The sequence below is a fragment of the Rana temporaria genome, chromosome 1 (genome assembly GCF_905171775.1).
Source record: "Rana temporaria chromosome 1, aRanTem1.1, whole genome shotgun sequence".
NCBI lineage: Eukaryota > Metazoa > Chordata > Amphibia > Anura > Ranidae > Rana > Rana temporaria.
Genome location: NC_053489.1, coordinates 398,936,435 through 398,951,593, shown reverse-complemented (window position 1 = coordinate 398,951,593; position 15,159 = coordinate 398,936,435). Strand labels below are relative to the sequence as shown.

Here is a 15,159-nt window from a genome sequence, read left to right as displayed (position 1 = left end):
TGTTACGCCGAGTAAATAGATACCTAACATGTCACACTTTAAAATTGCGCACACTCATGGAATGGCACCAAACTTTGGTACTTAAAAATCTCCATAGGTGACGCTTTAACATTTTTTACAGGTTACTATTTTCGAGTTTCAGTGGAGGTCTAGTGCTAGAATTGTTGCACACGCTCTAACGCACGCAACGATACCTCACATGTGGGGTTTGAACGGCGTTTACATGTGGGCGGGACCTGCATGCGTGTTCGCTTCTGCGGGGACAGGGACGTTTTTAAAAAAAAAATATATATTATTTTTATTTTACTTATTTTTTTTATTTTTACATCTGGTCACCAGTCATCTCTATGCTTTCCAGCAGCGCCGACCAATTCGCTCTCCGGGCCCCCGATGGCACGGGAGAGCCCGGAGAAGCACCGGATGGCGGCGGAAGGGGGGGGACGTCCACTCCCGCTGCATATAAGAACGATCAAGCGGCGGGACCGCTGCTTTGATCGTTCTTATCGTGCACAGAATCGGCGACTGAAGACGGCGATATCTGAATGATGCCTGTAGCTGCAGGCATCATTCAGATATCACCGCACAAAGCTGAGGACGTCCCAGGGACGTTCTCGGTCGTCAAGAGGCTAATCAGTGGACATCCAACTAGTTCAATGCCTTCTACTCAGAGCCTATAATTTATAATTCTATGGAAAAACTTGAGTGGTAAATACAATTCTTACTAGATGAAGTAAACAGCACACAACAATTATATAATTAGCAATTAAGTAACCATGTGACCAGGCTATGAACATTGAAGTCTTTGCTATTTTATGAAGCTGGAAATAATTTAAGTATTTCACGGTTAGCAGCAAATGGGTTACAACAGCAGCTGGCCAGCTCAGTAACTCTTGCATTCTCTTAAACTATAAGCTCATGATCACTTCAGCCACTCTGAACTTATAGCAAAAGGGTCCCCTAAACTCTGCTAAATAATGAGTAGCTGTGATTAGCTGCTGAGAAGCCACCGATTGCAGTCTTTTTCAACAAATGTGACCCGCCCCTCATCTTCACCCTGCCCCTGCTGCTTTGCGTGCAACTGTTCCTTTCAGATCCCCCCTGCTGTGTATCCACAATCTTATCCCCTTTGCAATCTGATGTCTCCTGTTTTCCCTCTAATGATCACTACCTTCCCTCTGCCTGTACCATCAGAGATAGCAAGTTGTAGAGGGAACTGTATTTTGGGCACATAGCTGGGAGGATCAGATGTATTCAAGATCGCGAGTGGGGAGGTCGGTACATGTCTCCATTTGTGAATGAACACAAACGTGCTCAGTAGTGAGCACTCTCATGTTCAGTAGTAAGTGCTGGACAGCAGGGGAGAAAGAGAATGAGGCCTCGTACACACGGCCGAGGAACTCGACGTGCCAAACACATCGAGTTCCTCGGCCAGTTCAGCCCTGAAGCCGCCGAGGAGCTCGGCGGGCCGAGAGCTCCCATAGAACAACGAGAAAATAGAGAACATGTTCTCTATTTTCTCGACGAGTTCCTCGGCGGCTCCATCGGGGCGAAAGTGTACACACGACAGAGTTTCTCGGCAGAATCCGGCTCTGACCGAGTTTCTCGCCGAATTCTGCCGAGAAACTCTGTCGTGTGTACGAGGCCTCAGTACTTGTGTGTCCTCCATCCCCTTTCCCCAACTCAAAAATCAAAACATTAGGGTCTGTTTAGAAAGATGATTTTCCTTGATAAGTCCCCTGGTACAGTACTTGTTAAAAAAAAAAAAAAAAAAAAAAAAAAAAAACATAAAATACATTTTAAAAAATAGATTGCACTGCAGTTTGGACTTTGCCACAATGCATAGTTGTGAAGCTAACTCTAGATTTGTGACACAAGTTTTTATTTACAGTTGTGAATTTTTTTTTTCACAATTTCACAAAAAGCCAGAATTTAAAAATTTAAAAAATGTATTTATTAACTTAATTAAGGTTTTTGCTTTAGATTTAGTAGGAGTTATAAGGCCCCTTCCACACGGGAGGACTGTTCAGGTCCGCCTGTCAGTTTTTTAGGCGGACCTGAATGGACGCTCTATGCGAGTCTATGGAGCATGTCCACTGACATCTGATCTGCTAAAATCAAACGTATGGCAATAGGTTCGCCATCTGTCCTGGCGGATCGGATGAGATCTTATGAAAATGGACATGTTGTCCGTTTTTCATCTGATCTCTCAGTAGGAATCAGTGGCACTCGACATGCTCCTCCCCGCTCAGTGAGCAGAGAGGGACCTGTCATCCGCCGGCTCAGTAGAGATCAACGGAGAGCTGCAACGGATCAGCCCTGTGTGGACGTGGCCTAAAAGTTATGTTGCGTTTTTGTGTGTTAATAATAATTAAGGTACTATTTTTATAGAAATTATTGTTTAGTGTTGCTCAACTATTGGGAGACACCAAGGGCCAGATCCACAGAAGAATTACGCCGGCGTATCTATTGATACGCCGCGTAATTTCAAAGTTCCCGCGTCGTATCTTTGTTTTGTATCTGCAAAACAAGATACGACTGCATCTGGGCTCGATCCGACAGGCGTACGTTTTAGTACGCCGGCTGATCTTAGGTGCATTTTTCCGCTGGCCGTTAGGTGGCGTTTCCGTCGAATTCCGCAACGAGTATGCAAATTAGCTAGATACGACGATCCGCGAACGTACGTCCGGCTGGCGCATTTTTTTACGTCGTTTGCGTTCGGCTTTTTCCAGCGTATAGTTACCCCTGCTATATGAGGCGTATCCTATGTTAAGTATGGCCATCGTTCCCACGTTGAATTTTGAATTTTTTACGTCGTTTGCGTAAGTCATTCGCGAATAGGGATTTGCGTAGAATGACGTCACCGTCGTAAGCATTGGCTTGTTCCAGTTTATTTTCGAGCATGCGCACTGGGATACCCTTACGGACGGCGCATGCGCCGTTAAAAAAAAAACGTCATTAGCGTCGGGTCACGACGTATTTAAATAAAACACGCCCCCATCACATCGATTTGAATTGCGCGCCCTTACGCCGCCAAAAATACACTACGCCGCCGTGACTTACGGCGCAACTTCTTTAAGGATAAGGAAAATCGCTGTAAGTTACGGCGGCGTAGTGTATCAGAGATACGCTACGCCGGCCGCAACAATGCGCACGCTACGAGGATCTGGCCCCAAGTTAGCAACTCCATCTTTTTATCTGTGGGTCATATGCCTTCAAAAAGGGTGATGGTTTGGAGGTATTTTAAAAAATGTTCCAAAGCTGTAAGTAAAAAATTGTGAAATGTGAAAAATTAATTATTGCAAAAATGGTCCAGTCACCAAAGGTTAAATGTAGAGAGCAGTGTCTGGAAACAAGAGAGTTAAAACAAGCCTTCACTGTGGCTGCAGTTAATGGGAATGTTGGCCCAGATTCACAAAGCACTTACGCAGACATACAGCACGTTACGCTGAGGTAAGTGCCAATGTGCGCAATGCGTATGTGTGCGGCAGACCCACGAAGCAAAATGCGCCTAATAATAGGCTACGCCGGCGTAGGGTGGGTGCACATGAGGGCTGGGCGCACGGTGCTGCTCCCATTGATTAGCCATGCAAATGAGGGGAATACGCCGATTAACGAACGTGCGTGCGCTTGGCGCATGCTACGCGAGATGCGCACAAGTTGTACATCCGGCGTAAAGTTATTCCCCATACATGAGGTGCAACCCGGCAACAGACATGTGCAGGTCAGCTGGAGAGCAGCTGCAGCAACACCGTTACGGACGAGCAGAGCAACCACACTTGCAGGACAACACATCCGTACACCAACATGCCAGGGGCAGCCATGGTCATAGCACTACTGCGTCAACATCCACGAAGAAGTTCTTCTTGCGCTTTTTTTCTTCTCATTGTCACTGTCTGACATGTCGTCTGCACCATGGAACACAAGCCGGCATAATGTGTGTTGGACGTGCGTTTCGCTTGGCGTACGTTATGTTCACGGCGTACGCGGTAATCTGGCGTAGCTTAGGCGGTTGTGCCGGCGTGGTTGTGAGCAGGCGCAGGAGGGTGCTGTGCATGCGTCCATGTCATGGCGCATGTGCAGTTCGTGATACGCCGGGCGTAAAACACTGCGCCACCCTGGCATACCTGTCTGGCGCTTGGCCCATCATTTGCATGGGGTCACGCCCACTTCCACCTACGCCGGCGTGCGCCTTCGAACGCCACGCTGGCGCTGCGTTGGGTGCACTGGCTTGCTGAATGCAATGCTTCCCTCGCCGCGATACATTGGCGTGCCGTACGGTGTGTGCGCTACATCGGCGTAGCGTGCGCCTTGCTCTCTGTGAATCTGGGCTGTTATTCTTAAAGTTCACAGCACAAGCACTAAAGACTTTGAAGTTCTTTCAGCAGCTCAGCTCACTCTTCTCCTAATTTCCAGCAATGACTTGGTAGCCTTCTAATGTAAACACAGAGATGCTAAATAATCCCAACTTAGTGATATTAAAGCCTTATTTTTTTTTTTTAAATAGCAAAGATGCTATACTTACCATCTGTGTGCTGTGATTTTGCACAGAGCAGCTTCGATCCTCCTCTTCTCAGGTTCCCTGCTGGGGCTCTTGGCCCCTCCCCCTTGATGAGTGCCCCCATAGCAAGCTGCTTGCCTCTGTGTGTCCATAAGAGAGAGCTCTCAACATCCACGAAGAAGTTCTTCTTGCGCTTTTTTTCTTCTCATTGTCACTGTCTGACATGTCGTCTGCACCATGGAACACAAGCCGGCATAATGTGTGGTGGACGTGCGTTTCGCTGGGCGTACGTTATGTTCACGGCGTACGCGGTAATCCGGCGTAGCTTAGGCGGTTGTGCCGGCGTGGTTGTGAGCAGGCGCAGGAGGGTGCTGTGCATGCGTCCATGTCATGGCGCATGTGCAGTTCGTGATACGCCGGGCGTAAAACACTGCGCCACCCCTGGCATACCTGTCTGGCGCTTGGCCCATCATTTGCATGGGGTCACGCCCCACTTCCACCTACGCCGGCGTGCGCCTTCGAACGCCACGTGGCGCTGCGTTGGGTGCACTGGCTTGCTGAATGCAATGCATTCCCTCGCGCGATACATTGGCGTGCCGATACGGTGTGTGCGCTACATCGGCGTAGCGTGCGCCTTGCTCTCTGTGAATCTGGGCTGTTATTCTTAAAGTTCACAGCACAAGCACTAAAGACTTTGAAGTTCTTTCAGCAGCTCAGCTCACTCTTCTCCTAATTTCCAGCAATGACTTGGTAGCCTTCTAATGTAAACACAGAGATGCTAAATAATCCCAACTTAGTGATATTAAAGCCTTATTTTTTTTTTTTAAATAGCAAAGATGCTATACTTACCATCTGTGTGCTGTAATTTTGCACAGAGCAGCTTCGATCCTCCTCTTCTCAGGTTCCCTGCTGGGGCTCTTGGCCCCTCCCCCTTGATGAGTGCCCCCATAGCAAGCTGCTTGCCTCTGTGTGTCCATAAGAGAGAGCAGCTCAGCTCCACCCTTTTCTCCCTCCTCCAATGGCTCCTGCTGCTGTGTCTCAGCCATGAGGATGGAAAGGCCCAGGAGAACTGCTGCTCCCGTGCGCATCACTAGATCGAGATGGGCCTGGAACCAGAAGAGTATGTATCTTCATACATAGCTGCCACCTGTTCATCTGAGATTGGCCTATATCGCAAGTCCAAGTGTTTTTCCTGCCATACTTTGTGAATCAATTTACCCATTATAAAACTTTTATCAAACATTGATTTCTAGTCTCCCAAACGGGAAATTCATGGATATTCATTATATACTGATAGCAGAATCTGACACTACTGTCCATCCGGCAAAATGTTGCATCTGTGAGGCTAGAAAATCATTTTTGGAACGGGGAATCGCGGGGTCCCCAGCTTCTTTAGTTACATTAGTGTCTCTCATGTTTTAATGCTATAGTGGTGGAAGCGGTGGCCCAGGAACAGGAAGATGTGGAAGCGGTTGCCTTTGCAAAGGAAAGTGAGCCTCTGTACGTGAGAGAACAGGCCCTGGCTCCTTCCCTGTTGTCGGCCCTGCAGACAGCCATCTCTGGAGCCTAGTGCAAAACATGGCATCCATGTGTCAAGAAAGTTAAGCAGGTGTTGCCTCAGTTCTCAAAGGGCTGAAATCCACTGCAGAGAGATCCAGACAAGGACCAGAGGTGCTGGCAGTGTGGGCACTATGGGCACCTGGCCAGGGGCTGTGGATGCTTGGAGAATAAAAATGCTCCTCACCAGCTGTTAAACTGTTACGGAACCATGAACCAGACGTACAACAAGAGATAAGTGAAAATAAGAAGGCTTTATTGAAAATCAAGCTGTAAAGCAAAAGTCCAAACGGATGGTGAAACCGAAGCAGAGTCTTGCGAAGCCAGAGGTCAGGAACCAGAAGGGTAATCGGGACGAAGCCAGGATCAGGAACCAGCAAGGAAGTCAGACGAAGCCAGGATCAGACACAGCAGGGAAGTCAGACGAAGCCAGGATCAGGAACCAGCAGGGAAGTCAGACGAAGCAGGATCGGAACCAGAAGCAGCAGCAGTCTTAGAAGCATGTGAACACAGGAGGACCAAGCAAGGAACTGAAGCCACAGACCTCCTATATATATGAGCCAGGCATCCAGCTCCCTCCCAGTGGGAAGGAGGAGCCGCAGGGTGGGAGGCTACAAGAGACCCAGAAACCAAGATGGCGACCAGCACATGTCAACGAGGAGACAGGAGAGAGGTAAGACCATGGACAGTACCTCCCTTCAAGGGCCCCTCCTCCGCGGTGCAAAAAACGGTTTCTGAGGGAAGCGTGCGTTGGAAGGCTCGGAGCAAGGCAGGAGCATGGACATCTGCGGAAGGGAACCCAGGAACGCTCCTCTGGACCATAACCACGCAGTGACCAAAAACCTGCACCCGACCGCGGAACCAGGCGTGAGTCCAGGATATTGCTCACCTCATACTCCTCATGATTGCCACTTGGACAGGACGAGGCCGAGGAACCGAGGAAGTGAAGCGATTGCACACCAGTGGCTTTCAACAGGGAGACATGAAACACGTTGGAGATCCGCATGCCAGGAGGAAGCGCAAGGGCATAGGCCTACCGGGTTTACCCTGCGAAGCACCTCGGAAGGGACCAACAAAGCGAGGAGCCAGCTCGGGAGTGGGCACTCGAAGGTTTGAGGTTGCGAGTGGACAACCATACACGGTCTCCGACCTGGTAGGAAGGAGCAGGCGCTCGTCTGCGATCAGCCTGGAGTTTCTGGCGCTGCGCAGAGACCTCAAGGGACCTCTTGATCTGTACCCAAGAGGCGCGTAGGACGGAAAGGTGATCCTCCACAGCCGGAATATCCTGGGGAGAGAATGCCTCCGGTAGCACGGCAGGTTGGAACCCCATAATTGGCCATGAAGGGAGACGTCCCCAGAGGAAGAGTTCACCGCCGGTGTTCCTGGCAACTCAGCCCCAAGGCAGGAGGTCAACCCAATTGTCCTGGTGATCCGGAGACATAGCAACGAAGGAATTGCGCGCCAGAACCTGGGACACAAACTGACTCCCCCGATCCGACACTATATCCTTGGGCAAACCGTTGCAACCGGAAGACCCTCCCAGGCAAAATCGTGGCCCAACTCTGTGCAGAGGGTACTTCTTGAGAGGAACACAGAGGCACATTTTGGAAACCCGATCCACAATCATGAGAATGACCGTAATGGCTCGGGATGCCGGGAGGGTCACAATGAAATCCATCCCCAGGTGTGACCCATGGGCGCTCCCCCCGGTGGCTATGGGTTGCAGCAGGCCAACGGAAGGTGCCGAGGGGACCTTACTTTGGGCACAAACGGAGCATGCCGCTACATATGCGGCGATGTCGGAACGTAGGGAAGGCCACCAGAACAGACGTTTGAAACAGCCCAGGACAGCTGATTCTTACCTGGATGCCCGCGGTCTTGGAGTTATGGTAGGTTGCAACAACCGAGTGCGCAACTCCTCAGGCACAAAAACATCTGCCGTTGGGTCTCCAGAGGGAGCACAGATTGAGCGCCAAAATCTGCTCACCAAGGGGGAGAGGTCAGGCTGGTGCGAATGGCGGCAGGATCTGATTCGGAGGTATGACCGAAGTCGGTATAGATTCCTCCCTGGACAGCTCGGAGTACTGCCGTGATAAGGCCATCCGCCCTGATGATCTTGGAACCGGGTAGGTAGGAGACCACGTAATTAAAAGTGACCAAGAACAGAGCCCATCTGGCATGACTGTGGTGTCAATCTCTTGGCCTCAGAAAGGTAGGTCAGATTCATGTGTCCGTCAGGATGAGAACCGGAACACGAGCCCTCGAGCAAGTGCCCTCCACTCCTTAAGAGCCTGCATATGGCCAATAACTCCCTGTCACCAATCTGATAGTTGCACTCCGCGGGTGACAGTTTCGGGAGTACAACCCCACAAGGAAGCAGGGACCCTCTGGTGTTCTACGCAGAGACTGAAGGGCGCTACTTCCGTCTCAGACGCGTCCCATCTCGAGGACAAAGGGCAACCCAGGGTTGGGAATGAGCCAGAATCGGAGCCGACACCAAAGGCGGATTTTAGGGCCTCAAAAGCCCGGATGGCCTCGAGCGGCCAGACTGGGAATTACTGCCCTTCTGGTCAGATCCGTGAGAGGCTGGCCAGCATGGAGAAGTCCCTGATGAACTTCCCGATAATACATTGGCGAAGCCCAAAAAGCGCTGCAAGGAACGAAGACACTGGGCTGAGGCCACTGTAAGACAGCCCGAAACCTTTCTAGGGTCCATGGAGAACCCCATCAGCGGAAATGATGTAACCTAAGAAGGTTACCCTGGGACGGTGAAACTTCGCATTTCTCAAGCTTACCGAAAGCTTGTTCTCTCGTACCGTTGCAACACTCGCATGACATCCAGAATGTGGGCCTCCATGGATTCCGAATATACCAAGATGTCATCCAAATAGACCACCCCACCATCCTGCCTGCACACAGGTCACGGAAAACCTCGTTGATGAATTCCTGAAAGACTGCGGGCGCATTGCACAACCCAAAGGGCATAACAAGGATTCATAATGACCGGTCCCTGGTGTTAACGCCGGTCTTCCACTCATCGCCCGCCTTGATCCTTACCAGGTTAATGCCGCCCTCAGGTCGAGTTTGGTAAAGGACCGTGGCCCCCCTTAAGGCGACTCGAACAGCTCGGAAATCAAGGGTATCGGGTAAGGTTCTTGATCGTGATGCGATTAAGGCCCCTGTAATCGAATGCATGGCCTCAACTCACCGCCCTTCTTTTTCACAAAGAAAAATCCAGCCCCTGCGGGGAGGAGGATTTGCGAATGTGGCCACCGGGACAGGCCTCCATCACGTACTCCTCCATGGCCCTCATTCTCCGCAACCGACAGTGGATAGACCCTGCCGCGAGGAGCGAACGGCACCGGTTGTAACTCTATGGCACTACTCGTTATGGGCGGTGCGGAGGTAGGGCACACTGCGCGCACCTTATCGAATACATCCCGGTACTCCTCGTATTCAGGAGGCAACAGAGAGTCGAGGAAGTAACAAGCAACTTGACAGGCCCATGGATGCCACTAGCCCCACACTGTGGTGACCATGAGAGGATCTCGGCCGATCTCCAGTTGAAAGTTGGATTATGCTTCTGGAGCCCAGGGGTACCCCAAGACCACGAGTAGTGTGGAGACGAAATAACCTGGAAGCAGGACCGGACTCTCTGTGAACGGCACAATGGCTATCCCCACTGGAAGGGTTCATGAGTCAGTGTGACGGCTGGAGGGGTCTGCGTCTATCGCCTCTAGAGCCAGCGGGGAACCTCGAGCCTGCAGAGGAATGGAATTGGCGGCAGCGAACCTCACTATCAATGAAAAACCCACCAGCACCAGAGTCCACCAACGCCTGGGTCGTCACCGAGCCCCCGACCCAGGAGAGGACAACAGTGATCAGTGGTTTTATCAACGGAGGAAACCGGGGACGAGGAGACTCCACCAAGATCTGCCCCCGACAGGATGTCAGGTGCGAGCGTTTCCCCCGGACGGTTCGGACATGCCAACCGAAAATGCCCACCGAGACCACAGTACATGCATCGGCCCTCGCGTCTCCGGAGTACCCTCGCCCCCTCGGACAGGCGAGCAAACCCCAGCTGCATGGGTTCACCCCCCCAGACAAGTCAACCCCAGGAGGCGTGGGAGGAGAGGGAGGCACGGGTGGGACAGCAAACTTAGGCGCCAAACTGTTAGGAGACCTCCGCAGGCTCTCCTTAAAGGAAGGTCTCTCCCTGAGTCTGGTGTCAATCAAAATCAGGAAAGAAATAAGAGCCTCGAGCTCCACTGGTAGGTCCTTAGCTGCAACCTCATCCTTCAAGGCATCGAGAGACCATGAGAGAAAGCAGCGACCAGAGCCTCATTATTCCAGCCCACCTCTGCTGCCAGGGTACGAAACTCAATGGCGTATTCGGCTACGGATCGTGAACCCTGTCTGACGGACATAAGGAGCTTCGCAGCAGAGGCGGCGCGAGCCGGCACATCGAATACCTTCCGAAGCAGAAGCAACAAAACCGGAAAACTCGGCAACCACCGGATTGTTGTTCTCCCATAAAGGGCTGGCCCAGGCCAAGGCCTTGTCCGAGAGCAGCGAGATAAGAAAGCCCACCTTTGATCTCTCAGTGGGAAAGGCATGTGGCAGCAACTCGAAATAAATGCCCCGCTTGGGTTAAGGAAACCTCGGCACTGAGTTGGCTCTCCCCCAAATCGCTGTGGAAGGGGGGCAGAACCGGTCATACCCCGAAACACTGCAGGCGCAACAACAGGTGTCGGGGTAGACTCTGGCGCAACAACCGGAGCGGCAGTAGGAGGCGGGCCCAGGAGCGACAACCGACCCATCGGCAACGGAAGCGAAATGAGCCGTGCGTTCAAGCAGGGTTTGCAACGCCACGGGAACTGACCCAACAGATAATCCTGCTGATCAAGTCTGGCAAACCAGCGTGGGTAGCGAGGATGACCCTGTACCGTCAAAATTCATGGCTTGGTCCTAATGTTACGGAACCATGAACCAGACGTACAACAAGAGATAAGTGAAAAAAAGAAGGCTTTATTGAAAATCAAGCTGTAAAGCAAAAGTCCAAACGGATGTGAAACCGAAGCAGAGTCTTGCGAAGCAGAGGTCAGGAACCAGAAGGGTAGTCGGACGAAGCCAGGATCAGGAACCAGCAGGGAAGTCAGACGAAGCCAGGATCAGACACCAGCAGGGAAGTCAGACGAAGCCAGGATCAGGAACCAGCAGGGAAGTCAGACGAAAGCCAGGATCGGAACCAAAAGCAGCAGCAGTCTTAGAAGCATGTGAACACAGGAGGACCAAGCAAGGAACTGAAGCCACAGAACCCTCCTATATATATGAGCCAGGCATCCAGCTCCTCCCAGTGGGAAGGAGGAGCCGCAGGGTGGGAGGCTACAAGAGACCCAGAAACCAAGATGGCCGCCAGCACATGTCAAACGAAGGAGACAGGAGAGAGGTAAGACCATGACATAAACTAGCAGGTCCTGTGGCGGAGGGATGATCTCTGGTAACTGCCTGCCAATGTCCTGCCAAACCAAAATGCATGTTTGGCTCGAGCCCTGTTTGTCACTACCCTGACGAAAGGTCAGCTGGTCACTTGCTTAATCGACATGGATCTGAACTTACCATCAGAGAATACGATTTTTGTATCCAACGGTTTGGGGGCTTGGGACCAATTGGACCCATCATGACTGTCATTGAAGGCTGCTGACAACTTGCAATCATGATAAAAGGGAGTCACCTGGGTTAAGGTGCAAATATTCGACACGTGTTAGAAAAGGTGGGGGTCGTGATCACCCATGGTTGTTTCCTGATCTATGTGCCGGGGCATGAATGTCTTGAAAAACTTGGACTTACCCCCCATTTATTGGCAGAAGTCGAATCAGCCCAAACGGGGCTGTGGTCTGCGGACTGTCTGGATTAGCAACAGACCAAGCGAGTAGGCATTGTATGTACTCTACCAAAGCAGAAACTATTGCTAGCCCCTCATCAAGAAGTAGTCTGGTCTCTGCCTGTACGGCTCACAAAAAGTTACAAGGGGCCACAGTCCATGGTGGAATTCACAAAGACCTTGAAGTTCTAAGAGAATATTTAATGGCTCGCACCTTATCCAAAGTCCATCAGGGTAGGGGGATAGTTCAGCTAATGAACTTGGGACCTGCAGTCCGCCATGGGCCTCTCTAGAAGTTTAACAGTACCAACAGTTGCTGAGCAGTTGGCCATACCCTTCCAGAAGCACCAACTTCCCCACCAGCTCCTCCTCCATCAGCTGTTGTAGAAACACCTGTACGTCTTTACTGCTGGACCTGACGATTATGGTTGCACCATAGCCATAGACCATTTGATACATACAGGGGGTACATCACCTAGTCAGAGGAGATACCGGCACATACCACTTGCCTTTTTTCAAGAGGTCAAAGACCTGATCCACAATATGCTGCAAAGCAGGATAATCATGGCGTGTCACAGTCCGTGGGCCACCTCCGTTGTCCTGGTGTGAAAGAAGGACAGCAGTTTGCGCTTCCGTGTGGACTATTGCAAGCTCCACACCTATACCTAGTGATATGCCTACCCACTACCAAGGGTATAGGAATCGCTCATGGCACTAGGCCAGGCACATTACTTTTCCATCTTGGACTTGGCAAGTGGGTACTGGCAGGTCCCAATGAGGGAGCAGGACCAGGTGTTAGTGAAAATCCAAGGTTCTAGAGGGGATGTAGCTGGAGCCCCAGTGGAGACCACCCTATATTGTGTGGAAGTGCAGCCATTTCCTCCATCCCCTGTGTACGACGTCATGTCTAAGGGCCCCAAGCCAACAGGAAATGCTTTATTGGCACATGTGTGGCCTGGGTACTGGGTGGAGATTCTCCCTTGAGGCTGTTGGCTGACTGTCAGGATCCTGGGCCTCTCGAATCAGCCTCTGATCCACAAAGTCCCTACTGCCCCTACAAGCAACACTGACATATTTCACTGGCCCGGAAGGTGAGGGGCCAGATGCCCTTCCTGAGGAACCAGCTGCTGGAGGGGACTGAGAACCCGAATGTCCTAATGACCTTATAGACTCTCCTTGTGACCCGAACACCAGCCCAGGAGAGGATGTTATGCCTACCCATGATATCACCCAGACACCTGAGGCCATTGAATAATCCCTAGTGTATGACCACTCTGATGTTGAAATCAAGTCGGCTAGCGAGGACTGCCCAAAGGGCGGCTGCCAGCCAGGTATTCCTATGTTGTGTTTCATATATGTTTTCTTTTATTACCTTGCTTTGTTTTCAGTGTTTGTTTTCAAAGTTTGTGATGCAGCGGACAGCATCCATCAAAGGGTGACACTGTTCGACACTCGCTGTACACAAGGAGTGAAGAAAAAGGGTGAACCTATGATCCTCTGTAGGTGTCATTAGGGGACCAGCTGTCCGATGGGATGCTGCTGCCCTGGTTGACCTCCACAGCCATCTTTAGTGTGGCCAGTGCTAATAGCATAATCCCCTTTTGGGTGGCATGCTTTTGGTTAGTGGTCAGGCCAGGGACAGAACCTTCACTGGTTTGGGACAGGTTGTCTAGCATAGGGAGAGGTTCCTAGCATAGGGAGGGATAGGATAGGGACTGTTGCTGTGTCTTGGGCAGTAGACTGGTGCCCTTTTGCCAGACTGCCTTTCAGTCGGCTCCTCTATCAGGCACTGTCGAGTGTCAGCAGTGTGCATGGAAATCCTCTGTAATGTTCATTGTAAGTGCTGTGCTCTAGTGTGGCCGTGTATGCAGACTTTATTACACTTACTCAATACCCACAAATCAAAGCCCCTTTCACACCAGCGGACCGTTCGTTTTTCAGATGGACCCAATCGGACCACGCAATGTTCTCAGTGGAGTTGGGGATATCCACTGTCACCCGTCGCCATCCGATCAGCTAAAAACAGATGGATGGGGATCTGTTCCCCATCCCTCCGGTGGATCAGATTGGATGACAGTCTGAGGGAAACAGACAGGCAGTCTATTTCCATCCGAACACCCTGTAGAGAACAGCAGGCTGTGTCTGTGTCCGCTCTGCTCAGTGGGGATTAGCGAAGAGATCCCCCGCTGAGCAGGTGGAACTGCTTTGACGGATTACGTTTCATCTGGGCCTAATATGCTTTGCCGCAACAACTGGTCTCCATGTGAGCCCCGCTCACACCTGTGAAAGGTGCATTCCATGATACTGTATCTCTAAAATATATTGCACAATATCAATATCATACCTTTTTGCTCCAATCTAAAATGCCAGGAAATTAGTAGAACACATCACATTTAAATCCACGGTATTTGAAAAATAAATAATACTTGTTATTTTTTAACTGTATTATAGCACTAACATAATAAACAAAGTAATGCTTCTTTATTATACTAGATCTACAGAGAGACTCTATTGCACATGGATTTGGGAGACCGACTGATTTTGTGCGATGAAAATGGAGGTAATTTTTTTAGTCAAATTCATTTTAATAAGTATTTTGCCAGTCTACACCGTATAAAACATTTGTAGAGAGATAGAAAACCCCCCAAAAAAAGTGGTAATTCTTTTTTTTTTTCAAATGGGTGGATAATATTAATACTATACTTTTTTTTTGTAAAATTATTTTTATTGAATTTTTGTAAGACAGAACATACAACACATAAATGACTTGACTTGTAGAGAGATAGAAAACCCCCCCAAAAAAGTGGTAATTCTTTTTTTTTTTTTTTTAAATGGGTGGATAATATTAATACTATACTTTTTTTTGTAAAATTATTTTTATTGAATTTTTGTAAGACAGAACATACAACACATAAATGACTTGTCACAACACCAAGTCTCAACATTCGGCCAACAGAACAAAATACTAACACTTGCCACCAACTGACAGCAACTATACCAGCAGTGAACCCCTCCCCCCTCCCCTTACTCAGCCCCCCCCCCTTATCAAAATAAAGCAAACCCGGGTAAGCAGAAAAACTCTTTCATCTGCACGTACCGTTGTGGATATCTGGAATCTGGCTCCACCCATTTTATGAGAATGACATAAGTAACTCAGGACCTACCCAACAGCCTTAATTCAAATATGTACTAACCCACTGTTTGATCAGAGTCATACCAT

The 15,159-nt window shown here is 50.2% G+C and overlaps 1 protein-coding gene across 1 annotated transcript in view; it reads left to right on the top strand.

Moving 5' to 3' along the window:
* The window catches only part of LOC120913205 (protein mono-ADP-ribosyltransferase PARP14-like), a 152,483-nt gene that overhangs the window by 64,933 nt on the left and 72,391 nt on the right, over positions 1-15,159 (top strand). Inside the window, exon 7 of the mRNA XM_040322991.1 lies at positions 14,433-14,499. Coding sequence (XP_040178925.1) covers positions 14,433-14,499 — 67 coding nt within the window. The remainder of the gene's footprint in view (positions 1-14,432; positions 14,500-15,159) is intronic.